Source organism: Pan paniscus, chromosome X (assembly GCF_029289425.2).
Source record: "Pan paniscus chromosome X, NHGRI_mPanPan1-v2.0_pri, whole genome shotgun sequence".
Classification (NCBI taxonomy): Eukaryota; Metazoa; Chordata; class Mammalia; order Primates; family Hominidae; genus Pan; species Pan paniscus.
Genome location: NC_073272.2, coordinates 153,628,377 through 153,650,949, shown reverse-complemented (window position 1 = coordinate 153,650,949; position 22,573 = coordinate 153,628,377). Strand labels below are relative to the sequence as shown.

The 22,573-nt window shown below is 53.5% G+C and overlaps 2 protein-coding genes and 1 pseudogene across 7 annotated transcripts; 2 read left to right on the top strand and 1 right to left on the bottom strand.

The window, feature by feature from the left end:
- Window positions 1-1,326: 1,326 nt before the first annotated feature.
- On the bottom strand, window positions 1,327-4,069 carry LOC117977663 (MORF4 family-associated protein 1-like; annotated as a pseudogene).
- Window positions 4,070-5,370: 1,301 nt separating this feature from the next.
- Window positions 5,371-10,401, top strand: LOC117977662 (keratin, type I cytoskeletal 18-like). The gene has a single exon (XM_034950083.3). It carries the CDS (start codon window positions 5,379-5,381, stop codon window positions 6,003-6,005), a length of 627 nt encoding a protein of 208 aa, XP_034805974.1. The 5' UTR covers window positions 5,371-5,378; the 3' UTR covers window positions 6,006-10,401.
- An 869-nt stretch (window positions 10,402-11,270) lies between these two features.
- CCNQ (cyclin Q) lies at window positions 11,271-22,523 on the top strand. Of its 6 annotated transcripts, none has more exons than XM_034949779.3 (5): window positions 11,271-11,488; window positions 14,263-14,446; window positions 15,771-15,903; window positions 17,747-17,944; window positions 21,994-22,523. In XM_034949779.3, the coding sequence occupies exons 1-5, from the start codon at window positions 11,377-11,379 to the stop codon at window positions 22,081-22,083; spliced, it is 717 nt and encodes a 238-aa protein (XP_034805670.1). In that variant the 5' UTR covers window positions 11,271-11,376; the 3' UTR covers window positions 22,084-22,523. The 6 variants fall into 6 exon arrangements, with proteins under 6 accessions (XP_034805670.1, XP_063457874.1, XP_034805669.1 ...); XM_063601804.1 differs by having other exon boundaries at window positions 11,273-11,488; window positions 22,054-22,523; XM_034949778.3 differs by having other exon boundaries at window positions 11,276-11,488; window positions 17,717-17,944.
- Window positions 22,524-22,573: the final 50 nt, after the last annotated feature.

Below are 22,573 nucleotides of genomic sequence, written 5' to 3'. Positions count from 1 at the left end.
CAGCATCCCGTCGCGGCAAATGGCTGCCGCGCAACAGGCTGCCTGGTGGCTGAGCGGAAACCATGGCAACGGGAAGCAGGGAGGATATTCCCGTCACCCTCTGGAAAGGGCAGCCTATTTCTGGGACCCGAGCCCAGTTCTTCACTAGTTGTGTATTTTGCTGTGAATTTCGATGCCAGAGACACGGCGTGGAGGGTGCGGGGCTGAGGCAGGGAGGGGGAGTGACCGTCCCCCGCCGCAACCCCAGGCCCGGAGGAGACCCAGCTCCGAGCTCAGCCCCGCCGGATCAGACCCCTCTCCAGCCACACCAGGGGAGGGCTGGCGCTTTGGGGGGCACTGGGGCGGGGTCTGCTTCCCAGTCCTCAACAGAGGGGACCTTTTGGAGCGCCTTGGCCGGGGACTGCCTGGGGCTCCCAGCAGCAGGGGGATGGGGTGGGGGTGGCGAGCCTAGTTCGCCGGACTCAGCGTCAAGCGAGCCCCCGCCGTGCGTGCACACGCGCTCGCGCACCTCCCCGCACGCGCACGCTGGAGCGGTGTGGCTTTTGGTGTAGACGGCTCTGCCCCCTAGCGGCAGCTGCGGTCAGCATGCGGTGCTCCTTCCAGGGAGGGCTTCGGAGAGGAAGGAGAAGGGGTCCAGGGAGGGAATCGCAGGCTGGGCTTGGGGCGGAAGATCCCAGGAGGGGCTCGCGGCGGCCCGCTGCCCCGGCAGCTCCTTTTCACCCGCCACCCTCGTCCTCGGTGACCTCAGTCCCTCTTATGCCTGTCCAGACCTTTCCCTTAGGGGACAACCCCCAGGAAGACATAGGCCCCTCAAACTCCACATGTCACAATGGAGCGCATCTGCTTCCCACACCCGTTCCTCATCTCGGAGACTGGCACCTTCACCCACCTGGTTGGCCCAGACTTGGGAGAGCTCCTTGATATCTCCTCTTCCTCCTCCCCAACATCCACCTCCTCACTGATCCTGGGGATTCTCCATCCCAAATAGCTTTGAAATAATCCACTTCTGGTAGGCAGAATTTTGGCCCCCATGACCTTCATCCCCGTGTCACGCCCGTGAGTATGTTACATTACATGGCCAAAGGGACTTTGCCGATGTGATTTGGGCTACTCATCAGTTGACCTTAACATAGGGAGAGGAGCTCATACAAGCAGAGCTTCACTGGCCAAGGCCAGAAGCCGAAGTCAGAAAGATGCAGAGATGATGGGAAGAGCTCTTGGCATCATTGATGGCAGGAAGGTGAAACTAGGGCCTATAGCTCCAAGGAACTGAATTCTGCCAACACCTGAATGAGCCCAGTCCACCTGACACCTTCTTTTGTTGGTTTGTCTTTATTTTGAGTTGTGATAGATTCACAGGAAGTTCTAAAGACAGTGCAGGGAGGTCCCATGTACCCTTCACCCAGTTTCCCCATTTAAAGTATACATGCCAGGCATGGTACCTCATGCCGGTAATCCCAGCACTTTGAGAGGCCATGATGGGTGGGTCACTTGAGTCCAGGAGTTCGAGACCTGGCAAACTGCGTTTACAAAAAAAATTTTAAAGTGTACAATGCAATACTTTAAAAAATATTCATAGAGTTATGTCACCATCACCACGATCTCATTCCAGAACGTTTTCATCACCCCCACCAGGAACCCTGTATCAACTAAGCACTAACTCCTCATTCTCCTCTCCCACTAAGTCCTGGCAACCATTCGTCTTCCTTTCTATGGATTTGCCTGTTCCAATCTGTCATAGAAATGGACTCATATAATTTTGTGGCCTTTTGTATCTGGCTTCTTTGGCTTGGCATAATGTTTCCAAGGTTCACCAACACTGCAGCATGGACCAGTGTTTCATTGCTTTTGGGGGCTGAATAATGTTCCGTTGCCTGGATATGCCACATTTTGTTTATTCATCTATTGATGGACATTTGAGTTGTTTCTGCTTTTTGGCTATTATGAATAAATCTGCTATGAACATTCGTGCACATGATCTGGTGTGGGCATATGCTTTCAATTCTCTTGGCTGTATAGCTAGGAGTGAAATTGCTAGGTCACATGGTTACTCTATGTTTAACCTTTGGAGGAACTGCCAGACTGTTTTCCCAAATGGCTATAACCATTGAACATCTTACTAGCAATGTATGAGGGTTCTGATTTCTCCACATCCTCTCCAAACAGACACTTGTTATTTTCCATTTTAATTTTATTATAGTCATCCTAACACGTGTGAATTTTATCTTATTCAAGTTTTTTTTTTTCTTTTTTGAGACAGAGCCTCACTCTGTCGCCCAAGCTGGAGTGCAGTGGCACAATCTCAGCTCACTGCAACCTCTGCCTCCCGGGTTCAAGTGATTCTCCTGCTTCAGCCTCCTGAATAGCTAGGATTACAGGCACCCACCACCACGTCCGGCTAATTTTTGTATTTTTGGGAGACACGGGGTTTCACCATGTTGGCCAGGCTGCTGTCGAACTCCTGACCTAAGGTGATCCACCTGCCTCAGCCTCCCAAAGTGCTTGGATTACAGGCATGAGCCACTGTGCCCAGCCTCATTCTAGTTTTGATTTGCATTTTCTAGTGATCTGCATCACTAATGACTAGTGATGTTGACCATTTTTTCATGTCCTCATGGCACATTGTATATAGTCTTTTGAGAAATGTCCATTTAGATTCTTTACCCAACTTTTTTTTCTTTTCAAGCAAATGAATACTTTGATTAACATGGTAAGTTTTAAAAAAAACATGGTAGGGTTTTGACCTCAAATATTTATCAGGTCTGCTACTTAAATGAACTTATAGCTGGACAATGTATGAACATTGAAGATGCCTCTTACACTCCAGTTTAGGGTCCAATGTACAGTTCCACACTCTCATCCCCCAGCCCCTCAAGAGTCTTTGCAAATCTCTTTCATTTTATGCCGAGTCCCCGAAATGCATCAGGGTATTACATCAACTTGTACAGAATATCAAGATCTCATCCTCTAGTTCAGGTTCCATGTCAGATAAAGCTGAATTAGGTTGTCCAAACAAACTCACTAGACAGGTTATATCAGATAGTGTACCACATAAAATTTAAATTTTGAACAAAATGTGTCTCTCCTCCTTTGGTCTTACACAGAAATTAAAGTCCTCAAATACAGATAATACTCTCCATTCTCCAGCTCGTCTCCAGATTCATGGGTCCCAGCCAGGTCGGCCCATCCACATTCCCAGCTGAAGTCTGGTCCTTTCTTCAGTAGTTGCTGTATGGAGTCATCTTCTAGAATCATTGCGGCTCCTTCAGCCCCTCCAGAGCTGGAGAACTCCAACAATGAGGCTCATGTGTCACACACAGCTCCAAAGTTCCAGGGAGCTATCAGATCACACAAGAAAGAGCAAAGCACCTCAAACATTTAGAAATGACAACCAAAGCCCAGGAACAAATGTGACTGCTGCAAGAGCGTGGTCTAGGCCCTCATTCCTGTATGAGAGAGCATTTTCCAAATAAACTTACTTCCCCAGACAAAAACACAAACAATCAAAACTCATATTGAGTTCATCAACCACAGACCATAGCAGAGAACTGAGTGTGAGTGAGGACACAACGTGGACAGAGTAAAATAGAGAAAACCAAAGGCTCTCTGGTTTCAGCTTCTTCTGGGTGTCAGCCAATCTCCACCAGTTTACCAGAATCCATTGGCTGTAAACCACCGACCGTGCTCTCGACTCGTTCGTCTCTATCCTCTGGGCCAGCTCCACCAGCATCTCTGCCATCTTCACCATTTCCTTGGCCTTCTCCTCGGCCTTCTGGCACCTCTTGGTCACCCTGCCCTCCACTGCGTCGCCCGGGTTGTGGAGGCGGTTGAGGATGCTCCTCCGAAGCCTCCACCTGGGTTTTGATCTGGAAGAGCATATTGTCCATCTCCCACCGCGTGCCCCGCTTCCACAGGTACGCCCGCCAGTGCTTGTCAGCGACGCGATGTCCTCTCGCATCTCATGGATGACCGGGAGCAGAAACTGCTCAAAACCCTCCTCCAGCTCCAGCACCTCCACTTCCTCCGGTTCTGACAGCTCGACGACATCCAGGGGCCGCATCTCTTCCTGCTGCCTCAGAACTGCAGTAGCAACATGAACAGAGCAGCAGTGAACAAAATCCCTTTACTGGTGAACAAAATCCCTTTACCTAATTTTAATCGGGCTATTTCTTTTTGTTATTGAGTTGCATTGGTTCTTTATATGATCTAGATACAAGTCAATTATCAGCTACTGCGTAATTTGCAAACAGGCTCTGTTACTTTGGGGGTCACCTTGTCACTTTCTCGATGGTGCCCTTTGAAGCACAACAGTTTTTCATTTTCCAATTTAGTTTTTTCTTTGCTTGTTGGACACTTTGGACATCCTTTCTAAGAAACCATTGCCTAAGCCAAGGTCATCAAGATTGACTCCTGTGTTTTCTTCCAAGAGTTTTATAGTTTTAGCTCTTACATTTAGATCTATGATCCATTTTGAGTTAATTTTTGTATATGGTCTGAGCTAGGGGTCCAAGTTCATTCTTTTGCATGTGGATATCTAATTGTCCCAACACCGTTTGTTAAACAGACTATTCTTTCTGCCATTGAATGGTCTTGGCACTCTTGGCAAAAATCAATTGATCATAGATGTAAGGGTTTATTTCTGAATTCTTAATTCTGTTCAATTGATGTATAAGTATCTTTGTGCTAGTACCACACAGACTTGAGTCCTGTAGCTTTGTGGTAAGCTTTGAAATTAGGAAATGTGAGTCTTGGAAAATTAGGAAAAATAACTTTGTTCTTTTTCAAGATTGTTTTGGCTATTCTGAGTTTCTTGCATTTTCATATGCATTTTAGGATCAGCTTGTCAATGTCTGCACAAAAGCCAGCTAGGATTTTCTTTTCTTTCTTTCTTTTCTTTTCTTTTCTTTTCTTTTTTCTTTTCTTTTCTTTCTTTTTTCTTTCTTTCTTTCTTTCCTTTCTTTCTTTCCTTTCTTTCCTTCTTTTCTTTCTTTCTTTCCTTTCTCTCTCTCTCTCTCTCTCTTTCTTTCTTTCTTCTTTATTTTTCTTTCTTTCTTTCTTAATTTAAGCCAGCTGGGATTTTAATAAGGATTCCATTTAACTTGTAGATCAATTGAGAGAGTATTGTCATCTTGCTCGTTGGCAAAGCCCGAGTCCTGTCCTCTCACTCTCCCCCCGGAGAGCATGAGCTTCACCACTGGCTCCACCTTTTCCACCAACTATCAGTCCCTAGGCTCTGTCCAGGCGCCCAGCTACGGCCCCTGGCTGTTCAGCAGTGAGGCAAGCGTCTATGCAGGTGCTGGGGGTTCTGGTTCCTGGATCTCCGTGTCCTGCTCCACCAGCTTCCAGGGTGGCATGGGGTCTGGGGCCTGGCCACGGGGATGGCCGGGGGTCTGGCAGGAATGGGAGGCATCCAGAACAAGAAGGAGACCATGCAAAGCCTGAACGACCGCCTGGCCTCCTACCTGGGCAGAGTGAGGAGCCTGGAGACTGAGAACCAGAAGCTGGAGAGCAAAATCCGGGAGCATCTGGAGAAGAAGGGATCCCAGGTCAGAGACTGGAGCCATTACTTCAAGACCATCGAGGACCTGAGGGCTCAGATCTCTGCAAATACTGTGGACAATGCCCGCACCGTTCTGCAGATCGACAGTGCCCGTCTTGCTGCTGATGACTTTAGAGTCAAGTATGAGACAGAGCTGGCCATGTGCCAGTCTGTGGAGAACAACATCCATGGACTTTGCAAGGTCATTGATGACACCAATGTCACTCGGCTGCAGCTGGAGACAGAGATCGAGGCCCTCAAGGAGGAGCTGCTCTTCATGAAGAAGAACCACGAAGACGAAGTAAAAGGCCTACAAGCCCAGATTGCCAGCTCTGAGTTGACCGTGGAGGTAGAGGCCCCAAATCTCAGGACCTCGCCAAAATCATGGCAGACATCCGGGCCCAATATGACGAGCTGGCTTGGAAGAAACGAGAGGAGCTGGACAGTACTGGTCTCAGCAGATTGAGGACAGCACCAGAGGGGTCACCATGCAGTGACAGAGCGAGACTCCATCTCAAAAACAAACAAACAAACAAACAAACCAACCCTCTGAACTCAGTGAATGGAACCTTATTTGGAAAAAGCATCTGTGCAGATGTAATTAAGTTAAGGATCTCGAGATGAGATCGTCTTGGATTAGGGCCCTAAATCCAATGACAGGTGTCCTTATAAGAAGGAAAGAAGTCACAAACACAGAGGAGAAGGCCACGTGGATTCACAGAGAACACAGTGGTGTCGCCACAAGCCAGGGGACACCCAGATCCCCCGGGAACTGGAAGAGGCAAGAAGGAGCCTCCCCCAGAGCCTGCAGAGGAGGGAACAGGGTCCTGCAGACACCTGGATCTTAGGCGTCTGGCCTCCAGAGCTGCAAGAGAGTGCATTTCTGTTGTGTTACTTTGTTATGGCAGCCACAGGAAAGGGTGGGGGGACCATGAAAGGAAACAAATACATCCTCACTTTGATACTTTTGTACAAATACGCCATAGGAAAATAACACATTTAGGGCCCCATTAATGCATGGCAATTGAGTAACTCATGCTATAGACGGGCCTCCTTCTTCTCTCCCTGATACCTTGACCTCTACCCTCCCTCCCTTCCTTAGCCACTTGCTCCTGATCCCCAGATCCTGTCAGCATGTTGTCATGGATAGAGTGGACCTGTGTGACATGCGAGGGACGGCGAGATCAAGGTCCCTGGAGATAAGACTGTGGCATGGAGCCGGAGAGCTGAAGCATCTTAGCAGGAAGGATAGTAAAAGCATAACGTTGCTCTTTGGGGCAAGTGGAAACTTCTAGAGTTCTCTGTGTATGAGAATGGAACTGCAAATCATTTGCCAGTGGCTTTCCTGCTTTGCTCCAGCGAGAGGGTCACAGTGCGACCAGTGGCTGTGAGTGGAGTCCCCATGGGGTTGCAGGACAGGAGCTTCCACAAGGTGCCTCCTGCTGCAGGAGCCTTCACCCACCCGAGACGGGGAGCCAGCTGCTCATCACAGGAGGGGCTCAGGGGCTGCCTAGGAGACGGATTTCGGGCAAAGGTGTTTCCATCAGCTCCCACTCTGGCTGCTGTGCGCCCCCACAATGAGGATCCCCCATCTCCAACCATCGCAGCGGAGCCTTGTTTCAGAGGTGACCTCGCTGACCTCGTTGCAGGACTTTGAGGGTACACCCCACTCTGGTCCCCTCCCGCACCGCCTCCTTGCTATCAGGAGTCGTCCCTGGGCTATCGGAGGCCCAGGACAGCCCGGCCACCCTTGCTGTGGCTGTCCTGCTGACGCCCTGGGTTTCTCAGCTCCTTGCATTCACTTGGCCCTTCTGAGAGCTTCCTGGCTCCGTAACATTGCCCGCTTCTTCCAGCTGCTCTGCCCTCCGACTTTCTTTGCTGGCCAGTCTCCCAGCTCTTCCTTGTGAAACCCCTTCTCCCCATAAGAAGATTTTGTCCTCAGTGGCACGACTGCATGTGGTAGTTTTAAAAAATAATGGATTTACTCAGATATCATTCACATACCATAAAATTCACCCACTTAAAGCATTCACAGAGTTGTGCCACCATTGCCACTATCTAATTCCAGAACATCTTTGTCACCCCTGTCTCCATCAGCAGTCACTCCCTGTGCTCCCTCCCTGGCCCTGGCACCCACTCATCTGGTTTCAGTCTCCCACACATCTATTGCTGGGGTGGATTTTCCGGCCGTCATGCCCAACTGGCACCACTTCTCCTTAGGTCCAACTTGGTCACACCCAAGATCCCGTGCATGCTCAGAGCTTGCTCAATGACTCTACTGAGCTCCTGGTTACTCAAATCGCTGAAAAAGAAAATAATACCAGGCAGTAGATTCACCAAAAAGTTACAATCTGACCAGGTTTTGTGGCTCACACCTGTAATTCCAGCACTTTGGGAGGCCGAGGTGGCCAAATCACCTGAGGTCAGGAGTTCGAGACCAGCCTGGCCAACATGGTGAAACCCCGTCTCTACTAAAAATACAAAAAATTAGCTGGGTGTGGTGGCGCACGCCTGGCCTGTAATGCCAGCTACTCAGGAGGCTGAGGCAGGAGTATCACTTGAACCCGGGAGGTGGAGGTTACAGTGAGCCAAGATCATGCTACTGCACTCCAGCCTGGGCGGCAGAGTGAGAATCTGTCTCAATAAATAAATAAATAAATAAATAATTGAATAGAAAGATGAAGGGTGGGTAGGCAGTGGGGAGCGGGGAGGGAGAACAGAGATGCAGGCTGTGGATCTTGCCGATGGTGAGAGGGAGCTGGCTCGGAAGGTACAGTGGAGAGGTGACTGTGGCAGGAGGTTCCCAGGCAGCGAGGAGTTTCTAAGGCCAAGTGGCAGGCCTGGACTTTGATGAGGCTGCCAGGATGAAGACCAGAGCAGGGTGGGTGCTTTTTGAAGACCACCCAGGCTTTCAAGTGGCCCTGCCCGTGCACAGCCTCTTCCGGACCCCAAATGCCTCTTCCCTCTTTCTCTGCCTCATCCTTTGAGCTTCAGCCCGAGTCCAATTCCTTGAAATGAGTCACTCACTCTTTTCCATAATAGCGCTATTGTGAGGGGTAGGCTGTGATTTAATCAATGTATGGGCACATGGTGAAGATTAGCTAAGGAAGCGTTGGCAAATATTACAGAATCGCGCTTCTGATGGTGACTGTCAACCTCAGGGCCGAGCCTGGGGTTGAGAACCAGGCTTCAGCCCTCAAGGAACTCACCATCTGAGCCGGGGTGATGAGACGGGGGATGCCACCTTTGGGACACTGGGGACAGGCTTGCCAGTGGGAGAGGAGGTGCTGCCTAAAGGTTTGCTGGCTCCAGTTGGTGGCTAGTGAATTATTCATTCATCAACCACTGCGCCGAGGTGACCCAGGGCTTTAAAATTCATGTGTTCATTGAGTCATTCTCTCGGCTCACATTCCCAGGCACCTTTTACTTACTGAGCCCAGACTCTTTTCAGCACAGAAGGCCCAGAGGAGAATGAGGAGTTGTGCCTAGAGGATGGGCGGGCCACCAGGGGCCAGAGGGAAGCACTGTTTGATTTGGGGTGTTCACATATGTGCACGTGTGCATGTGTGTATGTGGGGGGGGATGTGTGATGCATGTCTGTGCGTGTGCATGGGGGTGTGTGTTAGTGTGCACAGATGTGGTGGTGGGGGAAGCTGAGAGGCAGCAGCCTGATCCCCCAAGGCCCATAGCTGCTTTAGGGAACATGGGCTTGAGCCTTCCAGATCTAGCTGTGGCTGGTCCAGCCCAGGGCACTGGCTGGGGGAACACAGGACCTGGCCTCCACCAACGGGGCTGAGGGGAGGTGGGCCCTCTGGGCATTGCCTAGGTTTCAGCCTTGGGCTGGGGAAGAGGGTGGGGCTGCTCACAGCTTGCAGACAGACACGGTGCTCAAGGCGTGGCAGGTGTCAGCAGCACAGGGAGCTGGGGACCCTGAGTCAGTCCACACACGCACACATATGCACACACACGTGCACACCCGCACACATACAGACAAGAGCAAGCTGGGTGATGGAAGTGGAGCGGTAATTCCTTCACCAGGCAGAATACGTGCAGAGACGTCCAGCCGGGAGACCATAACCTTTGGGGGACCTGCCGAAGGTCTCTGCCATGAGGCAAAGTGGTGAGATCCGAGGCTGGTCAGTTGATAGGGTGACTCCACAAGGACCAGCATGTGAGGTCAAGGCCTCACATTTTCTCCTGAAGGTGAAGGGACTCCGGAGGGTGTTAGGCAGGGCAGGACCTGTTCAGCCTCGCCTTTTAGAAAGCTCGCTCTGGCGGCTGCTATTGTGGGGTGAATGCCAGCCCCCAAAAGGTGTGTCCGTGTCCTAATCCCTGTTACTGTGACCTTATTTAGCAGAAGGGCCTTTGCAAGATGTAATGAAAATAAGGATGTCAAGATGAGCTCCTCCTGGATTACCTAGGTAGGCCCTAATCCAGCGACAGGTGTGCTTACAAGAGACAGAAGAGAAGACAGGGAGAAGGCCATGTAGAGATGGAGGCACAGATTGGAGTGATGGGGCCACAAGCCCAGGAAGAACTCAGGCTGCAGAAGCTGGAAGAGCAAGGAAGAACCGATCCTCTGCCAGAGCCTTTGAGGGAGCAAAGCCCTAGTGTCACCTGCATTTCAGGTGTCTGGCCTCCAGAAATGAGACAGGATATACTTCTGCTGTTTTTAGCAACCCAATTTGTGGTCATTTGTTACAGTAGCCCCAGGAAACTAACCCAGCTGGGATGGAGAGAGGACTTGGGGAGCCTGGTGGAGGCAGGAAGTGCTGAGGAAGGAGAATGAGGCCGGACTGGGTGTGTGGGGTGGGGGTAAGAGGTGGAGACTTCCACACCATCAGGAGATCAAGGCGCCTGGGCAGAAGGGTTTAGGGAGCAGTAGCTTTTTCCTCTCCATATTGCCAGCTGTCTGAAATTGTAGCAATGATCTGAATGTATCAGAATGACTCCAGTGACTGTCACTAGCTTGGGAGTACCTTTGGGGTTCTATGTCCCTAAAGCCTGATGCACCATTTCCTGCTTGTGGAAGACGCGAATGAAAAATGAGATGGTAAATACCTGAGTTCGATATTCAGCATTCATTCAACAAACATTTATTAGGCTCCTACTGTGCGTCGCACTGGAAAGGCAAGCAGAAGCTAGATTCCCAATCGATCCCGGGAGGCTGGACGATCCAGACACAAACACCGTTCATGCGTCTATTCGAAAAGGCCCTCTTGGAATTTTGTGCACAGCATTTCCTTGGGGTGTCGATGGATCGGGGTCTGCAAACATTAGCACCTTTTCCGGTGGCCGCTGTCTTCTCAGACCTCAGACACCGGCGCCTCCCCGTGAACTCCCGCAGGCGTCCCTAGCCCAGGGCTTGGCGGGCGCTGCCGGTTGTACCTGGCCTAAGCCACGCTGGGCCGCCAGCCCGGGGCGACACCTTCTTCGGACGGCGGGGATTTGCGGCTCGGGTGACCGGAGGTGCCCTCCCGCGGGTCTCGGAGCAGCTCCGCGGGCAGGAGCCTGCGTCTCCCAGGGACGGGGATCGAGGAGCCTAGGGGCCGGTGGACACACACCAGCCGCCCGGTGGTGTCGGCCTCTGCGCCTGCGCCTGCGCCTGCGCCTGCGCGCGCGGCCAGGCAGCCTCTGTGGCGCAGGCGCGCGCTCACCCTTGGGCGAGGGCCCTGCGGGGCGGGGCGGGGCGGAGGAGCGGCGGGGCGTCGAGGGGCGGGGCGGGGCGGGGCCGGACGCGGCCGGGTGGGGCGGCAGCGCCCGCCGCGAGTACCCCCAGTTCTGCCGGCTTCTGCGCGCGGGGGCCGCCTCTCCTTCCGCCGGTGCCGCGGCGCCTCATGGAAGCCCCGGAGGGCGGCGGAGGGGGGCCTGCAGCGCGGGGCCCGGAGGGGCAGCCGGCGCCCGAAGCCAGGGTGCACTTCCGAGTGGCGAGGTTCATCATGGAGGCAGGTAACCGCGGCCGGGGGAGGCCAGGACAGGCGGCGCCGCGGCCCGCTTCGCGGAGCGGGCCCGGCTGGCCAGGCCGGCCTTCTGGAGTGCTCACCGTAGCAGAGGCCGGGAAGCCCTGCTCGGGGCTGAGGACCTCCGCCTTTGCGCCGCGCCCGGTGTGCTGAGCAGTGAGCCGCGAGGTATCCCCATGGCGTGGACCGGTGTGCAGGCCCTAGGAGAGGACGTGGCCGGGTTGGGCCTCCAGCGAGGCGGAGACCGGCCCGGGCGCCCGCAGCTCTGCGCAGTGCGCCACGCCTTCTGCCGGCACCCGCGGCCCTGCACTCCGGTAGACTTTGTGGCGCTTAGTCGCGCGGAGCCTTTTGGAGAACGCTGTCCGGGGGTTCCTGTCACTCCGGGGACCTAGGCTGCTTGCAGCTCCTGTTCCGAACCCTGCCAGGACATCCACAGTAGTGTTGGGCTCCGCGCTTCCCAGGCGAGGTGATTAAGCTAAGATCTCTGTAGAAACATCGTTTCCATCCAGCCATCAACAGTATTTTTTTTTTTTTCGAGACGGAGTCTCGCTCTGTTGGCCAGGCTGGAGTGCAGTGGCGTGATCTCGGCTCACTGCAACCTCCGTCTCCCGGACTAAAGCAATTATCCTTCCTCACCCTTCCGAGTAGCTGGAATTACAGGTGTGTGCCACCGCACCCGGCTAATGTTTGTATTTTTAGTAGAGACGGGGTTTCACCATGTTGGCCAGGCTGGTCTTGAACTCCTGGCCTCAGGTGATCCACTTGCCTCGCCCTCCCAAAGTGCTGGGATTACAGGCGTGAGCTACCTCGTCCGGCCCATCAACAGTATCTTGATAGGAGATACTGTTAGTTGGCGGGTAGTTATTTCCTACCTTTACTGCTTGGGGGAGAAGGGTTGGGCAGATGTGCTTTCTACCCAAGGTGGGCGGAGAGTCTGAGGACTGCTGCAGGACTGTTCATCCCAGTGATATGTAAATTTACTGTAATTTGCAAGAAGAGTTGCAAAGTTATTATTAGGGAAGGATGGCAGTGACACCTCATCTGCTACCGTCTGCTCCGAGGGTCCGTGTAAATTGGGGTTTGCTCTGTAAACCAAAGCTTGGAAGGTCATGTCAGTAACAGCACCTTATCTGGCATCTCCTGGAATGAGGGGTCCCAGGTAGGAATTGTCTCTATATAACAAGTTTAGACCTTCTGAGGGACTTCTTTATAAAATGTATTACACAATCCTTTGTCCTTTGTAGGAGGCTAAATATTGATTTCCCAAAGATGTCCCTATCCTAATCCCTGGAACCTGTGAATGTCATCTTATATAGCAAAAGAGATTTTGAAGATGTGATTAGAGACCTTAAGATGGGAGATCATCCTAGATTATCTGGGTGTAACCACACCCATCCTTATAAGGCAAAGGCAGGAGGAGTCACCGTCAGAGAAGGCCACGTGAGGACAGAAGCAGAGTTAGAAGCTTTGAAGATGGAGGAAGGGGCCAGCAACCAAGGAATGCAGCCCTCCTCTAGAAGCTGGAAAAGGCAAGGAAACATTCTCCCATGGAGCCTCCAGAAGGAGCCAGCCCTGCTTAGACGTTGATCTTAGCTTTCTAGGCTAGTTTTGGACTTCTGACTTCCAGGATCGGAGGAGTATAAATGTGTGTTGTTTAAATGGCTGAATTTGTGGTGATTTGTTGCAGTAGCCCTAGGGAACTGATCTACCTTCTTAGGCAGAGGATGCTGACTGTCATTTCATGGTTGATTGTCGGTTGTTCTTCGCCTTCCTGTTTTGGCCTAGTGGATGTCATTTAACCTTCTCTTGTGAACCCTGGTGGTTGTGAATTTGTTTTGGTTCTGTGCACCAGGGCAGTGATTTTCTTAGGAGCCATTCAGGGATGGGCTGGGGATGGGCTTTAACCCCTAAGTAGAATCCACTGAATCCTGCTCTGGTGTTTTGAGTTTTGTTCACCTTAAAAATTTTTTTCTTTCTCTTTTTTGTAGAGACAGGGTCTCACTCTGTTGCCTAGGCTGGTCTCGAATTCCTGGGCTCAAGCAATCCTTCTGCCTCAGCCTCCCAAAGTGCTGGGATTACAGGCGTAAACCAGCATGCCCAGCCCACTTTTCAATGTGCTGGTGTCCTTCCCTGGTGCCTGGCTGTGGCCATAAACATTGCCTTTTCTCTGCAATGCAAGTGGTTACTCTTGGCAGTCACGCTGCTTGCTTTGCTCACCTCTTCTAACCTGTGGACTAGGAAACCAGTGCTCAGTGTAATCTTTCACTGTGACTTCAGGACTTGTGGCACCCACGAGGCCGTTTCTTTTCTGTCGTCGTAGCTGTGGGGTGGGCGACTTCTAGCTAGCTGTTTGCTAAGGTGAACCCAGACACACAACAGCATATAGTCCTTTTCCAGGGTTTTGCAGAAGCTGCTATGCCAGTTGCTAACTGAGCGGTCCTCGGAACCCTTGTTTCCCAGAGCGTGGTCTGTAGACCCCTGACATGGGCATGACCTGGGGCTTGTCAGAAGTGGAGAATCTCAGAGCCGCAGACCTACAGAAGGGGAAGTCTGCATTTGAACACCATCCCCAGGGGCTTGGGTCACCCACTAGAGTCTGAGAGCCCAGTAAGAGACCCAGCAGGAGCCACTGGCTCTGCTGGAAGTTCTTAGCCTTGTCCAAGTAGGGTTGTACCTGCTAGGGCCCATTCCAATGGCTCCCCTCACTGGAGCAGTGAGCCAGCGCTGGATTGAAGTCCTCTCTTGCCTGCTTTCTCTCCGCAGGTGTCAAGCTAGGGATGCGGTCCATTCCCATTGCCACTGCTTGCACCATTTACCATAAGTTCTTTTGCGAGACCAACCTGGACGCCTATGACCCTTACCTGATTGCCATGTCTTCAATTTACTTGGCCGGCAAAGTAGAAGAGCAGCACCTGCGGACTCGTGACATCATCAATGTGTCCAACAGGTAATGGCATTTGGCTGGGCTCCTGATCTCCGCCCGGTAGGGGGGACGGGCAGGGAAGGCTCCTATGGGGCCCTGCCCACCAGGTGCCAGCAATGGAGCTTGGAAGGAAGTACCTGGATGGCCTTGAACCAGGCAGGGCCAGAAACAGTAGCAGCAAATGTGAGAAGGAGCCTGATGTCAGAGGCCGGTGGGGTCTGTGAGAGAAACGCTGGGCCAGATTATGGGGAGCCTCGAAAGCTGGATGGAGGGCAGAGGCGGGGCTTCAGCAGAGGGAGCTTGGAGAGGCATGTCAAAGAAGATTCTGTGGAAGTCTTAGACAGGGATGGCTGCAGGCAGAAGAGCTTGCCTGCAGCGGGAGGGTGCAGACCCAGCCAGGTGGTGGGTCCCAGTTGCTTAGGAGCCTCGCCCTGCTGTGGGTGTGGCGTGGGCGTGGCACAGCCGGTGCAAGCAGGTGTGTTCCTGCTGGGGCAGAATGCAGGGTCTTTGCCAAGGCGAGGGAAAGACGGTCTGGGAAATACAAAACTGAGAAATGTTCACTTTTTGGAGTATATCATTCCCATGAGAGGCTTAAATATGTTCCTTGGATGGCTGGACGTGGTGGCTCACGCCTGTGATCCCAGCACTTTGGGAGGCCGAGGCGGGTGGATCGCTTGAGCCCAGGAGTTCAAGACCAGCCTGGTCAACATGGTGAAACCTCGTCTCTACCAAAAATACAAAAATTAGCCGGGCGTGGTGGCGCATGCCTGTGGTTCCAGCTGCTCGGGTAGCTGAGGCGGGAGGATCGCTTGAGCCCAGGAGGTCAAGGCTGCAGTGAGCTGTGGCTGCACCACTGTACTCCAGCCTGAAAGGCAGAGCAAGACCCTGTCTCAAAAAGTAAAAAATAAAAATAAGTTAAAAAAATACGTTCCTTGGGCCCAGAGTGAGAGCCCTGGGCATTGCCACCTCAGGTGATGAAGACTCCCTAATGCCGGGCTGAGTATAACAGGAAGCACAACCGACTTGGCATGCTCAAGCTTCCGGTTCCTCTGGAGCCATCGCCAACAGCCAGTCTTTGCACTTGACATTTTGCTGAATGATAGCGGACAGCCCATCTGGCTAAAACTAGGAGCTGGCTTCTTTCCTCTGTTGGTTACTGTTTTCATTCTCTACACTAGATGTGGAGATGAAGAATTTTTGTATAAAAACCCAAATAAAATGACCCTCCATGAATCTGCAGATGGACGATGTAGTTTGCATCTGGACATTGTGTGACTTAAGCAATTTGAGCCATCCAGTGCTCAGGAGACTGCCCTGGCTGCTGAAGCATTGCCATTTCTCTGCGCAGGTACTTTAACCCAAGCGGTGAGCCCCTGGAATTGGACTCCCGCTTCTGGGAGCTCCGGGACAGCATCGTGCAGTGTGAGCTTCTCATGCTGAGAGTTCTGCGCTTCCAGGTCTCCTTCCAGCATCCACACAAGGTACATACTGGGGAACTGGTGCCTGTTTGGAGAGGCTCAAGCCATGGTCTCTGTTCTTTATCCCAAAAGTGCATCCCATCTCATACTCGAGAGCACAGCACAGAAGGAGAGCAGGGCTGCGGCTGGGAACTGGGTCTCCCGGCTCTGTGTTTGTGGCTGGGTTGGCCGCCCGGCCTCTCCTGTCCCACTCCTGTGGGTTTTCTCAGCCAATTCTCATTTCAGCTTCTGCCTTTCTGCCTGCTCACCTGTGGGCGGGGTCCGTGCTGCCCGCTGAAGCTGTGGCAGCTCCTGTGGTCCATATAGATGGTGTGCACGCTGGGCCTCGGGGAAGCAGGCTGGTTTCGTGACCGGCCAGAGTCCCCGTCCCCAGGGGATGCTGTGATGCCTCGGAGCACGCCTCCAGCTCAGCTGTGCTTAGGAAGCCATGGGGAAAGCCAAATCGCTTGACTCAAGCAGCATGCTTTAACTTCTAGGAATGTGTGAGTCTCAACAGAAGAACCATTTCAAACAGCAGTAAAAGGGAAAAGTGGAACGCTTAGGCGACTGGCACACGATGCTCTGGGCACCGCAGCTGCATGCATGGGCAGCTCAGAAGGCTGGCCGGAGACAGAGATGGAGGAGTTGCGGTTTGGGGCTCCTGGCTAGGAGTTTCATTCTTTTTCATCAGAACTCTTACTGAGATCATTGTAGATTCCCACGCAGTTGTGACATGTACCCTTGGCCCAGTCTCCCCCAGGGGGAACACAGCCAGGATGCCAAAACCAACACAGTCCACTGGCATCCTCACTTCCACTTGTATTCCTGTGTGTATATTTTTCTGTTCCATTTTATCACGACTCCGTTCACGGACCTACCACCACAGCCAAGGTGAGAGACGGTTCCACCCGCATGGGCCCTTCGTGTTGCCTTTATAATCTTGCCTCCAGCCTTCCACACTCCCACCTCAGTACCTGGAAAGCCCTGGTCTGGGATTTCTGCGCAGTAGTGTCTTAGTGGGCAGAATGCTTGCTGAGCATCCTGGGGGAAGGTGGGAGATGCCCTGGTGGCTGCAGGGTGGAGTTGTCAAGGCGACAGGGCTCAGGAAAGAGCAGCACTCAGACCTCAAGGGGTGTGTGATCTGTGCCCAGATGGGGAACTGATAGCTTGGTGTGGCTGGGAGCCTGCCAGCCCCTTCCCCTCCTTCCAGTCAGGGCTGGGGTGGAAAGTAACCTATGTATCCCTCCTGCATGGTGTGCTGGGATCACACGCATGTGTGTTCCAGACTGTCCAGAGAGCTCGCAGCATCTGTCTTATTGTGTGAGGTTCTGGCAAAATGTCAGTGTTCTGAGAGCAGGAGCTGGCAGCTGGGCTGGGAGGTCATTTGGATGTTGTGGCCGAGGACAGCATGTGCCCTTGGCAGCAGGCCAGATGCATGGGGAGCAGCACCTTCTGTTCTGCCCATGAAGAGGGTGCTTTCCGGAGCACCAGGCCCCGAGGAATTTCATGGTGGCCAGAGCGGGCCCTGTGGTGGAGAGGGACTGTGGTGGGGGTGGCCCTCGTAGGTTTCCCTAGAGCTGGGTCTGGAGGGTGAGAGTGGGCAGGTGCATACGGTGAGCTGGTTTCAGGCAGAGGGCTCAGCAAGTGCGAAGGCCCTGGACGGGGTTTGCTGGAAGGCAGGGTGGGAGGGGCAGGAGATGGGGCCAGCAGAAGGCCTTGGGGCTTCTTCCTAAGGGACATGGAAGCCGCTGGAGGGTTGGAGCAGGTGCTGATATGATTATGTCAGCATGAGGAGAGCAGCTGGTGGGCCTAAAGGCTGACACACGTGTCTTTGCAGTACCTGCTCCACTACCTGGTTTCCCTCCAGAACTGGCTGAACCGCCACAGCTGGCAGCGGACCCCTGTTGCCGTCACCGCCTGGGCCCTGCTGCGGGACAGCTACCACGGGGCGCTGTGCCTCCGCTTCCAGGCCCAGCACATTGCCGTGGCGGTGCTCTACCTGGCCCTGCAGGTCTATGGAGTTGAGGTGCCCGCCGAGGTCGAGGCTGAGAAGCCGTGGTGGCAGGTGAGGTGGCTGCTTGGCACACTGGACGTGCCCCCTTTCCCTCTGGAAGTCTCTGTATTGCAGTGCTCACCAAATTCTATTAATTATCCATGAAGAAAGATACGGGCTGCTGGGGAACATGGAAGCTCGAAAGTACCCTGTTGCGATGGCCTGGGACAGGCTCTCCCCCTCGGCACAGTTGCCATTTAGGGGTCCCGGATGTCGAACAGGAGTGCTGGCCTCCACCGACGTCGCCGGTGTCCCGGGAGGAGGGTTGCCCCAGCGGAGAACCGCTTTTACTGAATTGAGTGGGAACTTGACTGTGGTCACAGGTTACTAAACCTGGCTTCCCATCAGAAACATCTGGGGTGCTTTATGGAGAGGGCTGGATGGCTAGGTAGGTGACAGCTAGCTGGCTAGTTGACAGACACCTGGATGGATAGGTGAGAGAGCTGATGGGCAGGGTGGCGGGTGATTGATAGGTATTAATAGGTAGATCATGGAGGGGTAGATGGTGGAACTCTGTAGGCCTGTGCATAGGACAGCTTTCCAGGTGGCTGGTGCTGTTCTGCATAGAGGTACCCCTGCCTCTCTTCCCTGGCCCGTGTGCCTTGTGGAAGACCACAGCATTTGCTGATTTTTGCGTGTTTATTGTCTAATCTCGTATCCCCAGTCAGCTGTGAGTGCCCGAGGCTGGGCATCTCTTCCCCAATCTCCCGCGCCTCCCTGGCACCAAAGCGGGTGCTCATGTGTCTTTGAACCCATGCACCCATGTTCCCAGTCTCAAGCTGGAAGCACCCTGTCCCCAAGGCAGTGTGCAGGTGGTGCAGGGCCATCTGTGTAGACAGTGTTGCTCCACGCTCGGGCTGCTCAGGGACTTTCACATAATGTGGCTGCCTCGTGCTCAGGGTTGGACTCTGAGGGGGGCAGACACCCTCTGGGGACATCTGGTGGGTGTGGCCCTGGCCCTGGGCTGCCTGCCTATGCTGCATCTGTCTTCCTTTCTGCTCTGTCTTCTGCGCTTGCTAGTAAACCTCACCTGGTGTGCCAGTACCACCTGCGTCCCATGCTTAGCCCCTCCCAGAGGAGTGGGAGCCCAGGTAACCCTGCACAGCCAGGAAGCAGCTCTACCAGCAAGTTGTTTGCTGGCGGCCCAGACTCACCCAGTCATCGTTCAGACTGGGAAGAAGTTACCCTTTGTGGGGTGTGGAACTTCTGTTCAGCCAGCTCTTCTTAAAGGCTCTGCTAAACTTGACCTGACCTTTGCCTCCCAGCTCGGGGCTGTGCACCAGAAGCTTCCGGAATCCAGGTGCCTCCTGTGGGCTGGCGGGGTGCGAGGGCCTGATCCCCCATGATGAGTGAGATCCTGGGAGGCCTCACCCACCCGGGTGCTGCAGAGCTCACGGCCTGGCTTTTGAAACCCTTTCTTCCTTGTGTGCTCTCGGCTGCCACTTCTTACGGTGACTCCTGTCACTTATCTGCCACGGGCTCAGCATGGCAGCTTGATGTGCTTCCCTGGAGAAGCCTGCCTGCACTCTGACTTGCCAGATGAGCAGGGACAGTAGCGGGGTCAGAAATGATGCAGGTCATCACGCAATGCTGCTGAAACTTCCACGTCCAGAGCCACACCGAGTGCCCTCCATCCCCTTGTTCCTGAGCAGAAGGAGAACCTGCCTCTTTCCAGCCACTGCTGCTTTTTGTCTTATAAGCAGATGGACTGCCCTCAAAAAGGCAGAGTCCCCAGAGGCCAGCAGTGTCTCCTCCTAGGACTTGGGTCTGTGTCTCTTCTGCTGTCAGGTGCCCCAGGGTTGCCACCTGTTCTGGACTGTTACATTTAATTGTGGTGACATAGACATCACCTAAATTGTACCACGTTCACCATTTTTAAGTGTGCGGCCCAGGGACAGAAGCACATTCACGGTGCTGTGCAGCCATCACCACCATCCAGCCGCAGAACTTGTTCATCTTCCCAAACTGAAGCTCTGGCCCCGTTCAACCCCAACTCCCCACCCCCTAGCCCCTGGCACCCAACCTTCCACTGTCCTCTACAGAGTTCACGGCTCTCCTTTGAGGCCCCTCACAGGAGTGGAATCCTACAGTGCGGGCCTTTCTGTGACTGGCTTCTTTTGCTGAGCACAATGTTGGAGCCCCCGTCTCAGAATGTCCTTTCTTTTGATGGCTGAATCATATTTCATGGCCTGCATGGACCATATGATATTAACATATTCATCCATCGATGGATGCAGGCTGCTTCCACGTTTTGGCCCTGCTTTTTTTTTTTTTTTTTTTTTTTAATAGAGACAGAGTCTCACTCTGTTGCCCAGGCTGGAGTACAGTGGCGCAATCTCAGCTTACTACAGCCTCCACCTCCTTGGTTCAAGTGATTGTCCTGCCTCAGTCTCCTAAGTAACTGGGATTACAGGTGCCTGCCACCACACCTGGCTAATTTTTGTATTTTTAGTAGAGACGGGGTTTCACCATGTTGGCCAGGCTGATCTTGAACTCATGACCTCCAGTGATCCACCCGCCTCGGCCTCCCAAAGTGCTGGGATTACAAGCGTGAGCCACTATGCCCAGCCCCTGAATATTTTTTAATGATTGCTTCTGAGCTTGGGGTCTCCAGGAGCACACAGGTCATGGACCCCAGCAAGCAAGTGTGCATTTCTGAAGTATTTGTTTTTCACCCAGAGCCCAGGGTAAGACAGCTATGCTTCCTGAGTCAGGACTTGGAGGGCGTCCAGGTCACCATCTCCTACCTGAGGTTGTAGGCCACAGAGGAACCTAGGGTTCTTTGGGAGCATTCAGCAGGGGTGGACGTAGGTCTAGTTCTTGCCTTGACTTGGCCCAAGGCCTTGATCTGATTGGTACATTGGTTCCCCAGGCAGCAAGCTCTGGCACAGGGTGGCTACAGACGCAGCATCTGACCAAGGTCTTGCTGCTTTACTTACTATTTCCCTTATCATTGGGGATCCCGAAGAGCACCCTGGGGCTCAGTGCTGTGCCGGGAGGGCTCGGAACTCAGAAAAGCTGTCACACTCCCAGTTCCGGTTTATTACAAGGAAAGGACACAGGTTACCGTGAGCGAAGGCTCAGGGCGCACAGGGCGGGCTCCAGGAGAGACCAGGCGTGAGCTTCAGCGGCTCCTCGCCCAGGGGAGTTGTGCAGACAGCACCTGTTTCTTTCGGCAACAGTGTGGGACAGCGAGCACGGAGTTACAACCAGGAAGCTCATCCCAGTCATGGCGGCCAGGGTTTCCGTGGGAGGTGGTGGGCTGCGTGGGCATGGAGCGCCTGCGTGGCCAACCCTGGTCACTTGGGCTGCAGCCACCAGAGATCTGGCTGGGACTCTGTGGCCCAAGGCCCTCACAATAAATGATGTGGTTAGCACAGACCGCCTGGCAGTCCAGTAAACCAAGACGCTCACATGGGGCAGGATTTTCTAGGGGCCTAGAGGTTATCCTCCAGGAGCCGGGCAGAGGCCAGACCTGCCTTTGGAAGGTACAGGGTGTGGACCCCAGCCTGTGGCGTGGCCCTGGGCTGCAACCCTCCTGCCATGGGCCCCGAGGATGTCCTTCGCCGTCTTGAGAGTGCTCCTGCACGTGGCGGTCTGGACTGTGGAGTGGGTCCACATGCTCCCCAGGGGCTGGGTTAGGGTAGGCGTGGGGTCCGGGTACTTAGCCTGCCTGTGGCTGCACAGGGACTGCCACCCTCTCCTCTTGCCAGTGTCCGCAGAGACCCTGGACCTGAGGGAGTCCCGGGCAGGAGGCAGGAGCCTGTGCTCTGGACCCAGCTGTGTTACCAATTCCCTGTGTGACGTTGGACAGGTCCCCTCCTCTCTGGGTCAGAAGATCACCAAGGCCTGTTCCATCTGGAATGTTCTCGGCCTTGTAAAGTGTTTGGCCTCAACGGGCTGGAATTAAACTGGCTTTGCAGGAGAGCTACTGTCTTCCTGCATAGCCAAGTCCCTGTGCCCCTCCCCTGCCCATGAAATGTGATTCTCTGCTTAGTGACAGGTGCCTTGTTTAACATAGAGGGAGTCTAACTGGAACCTGTTTTCCTTCTTCTTTCTAGGTGTTTAATGACGACCTTACCAAGCCAATCATTGATAATATTGTGTCTGATCTCATTCAGATTTATACCATGGACACAGAGATCCCCTAAGGTCCTGGCCCAGGCCTGCCCAAAGAGAAGCCCAGGATGGTCGGCTGCCTGGGGACATTGTCACCACGTCGCCATGACGGCTGGTCCCCACAGGACCAGCTGGGAGGACTGGTTGTGCTGCTGGAGAAGGGCTGGAGAAGGCGATGGCATGCTGCCGCTTTGCCAGTCCCTAGCAGTCGCGGTGCAGGTGATGGTGGGAGCCGCGCCTCCAGCGGGCAGGCCGGGAGTGTACTGTGTGCAGCTGACCCAAGGCAGCCACATCTGCGTTTGTCCTTTGAGAGGACTTTGACTACAATACAGGCATGACATCAATGAAAGGAAAGTCATGAAATCGATGAGACTGAATCCCTACGGATTTCTTAAAAGCCAGATTTGTAGGGAGAATGAATGTGCAACGTGGCTGAAATCTATTTTGTGTAATAAAAGGTGATACAAGTCAATAGGGACCCTTGGCTTTGCTCTGCAGTGCATGCTGCACATGGGGGTGTGA

Bases quoted from the DNA above. Each gene is read 5' to 3' on its own strand.
- LOC117977662 (XM_034950083.3), top strand. From the start codon at position 5,379: ATGGCCGGGGGTCTGGCAGGAATGGGAGGCATCCAGAACAAGAAGGAG.
- CCNQ (XM_034949778.3), top strand. From the start codon at position 11,377: ATGGAAGCCCCGGAGGGCGGCGGAGGGGGGCCTGCAGCGCGGGGCCCG. The intron at 11,489-14,262 runs GTAACCGCGGCC...TTCTCTCCGCAG, and splicing joins GAGGTTCATCATGGAGGCAG to GTGTCAAGCTAGGGATGCGG. The intron at 14,447-15,770 runs GTAATGGCATTT...TTCTCTGCGCAG, and splicing joins ATCATCAATGTGTCCAACAG to GTACTTTAACCCAAGCGGTG.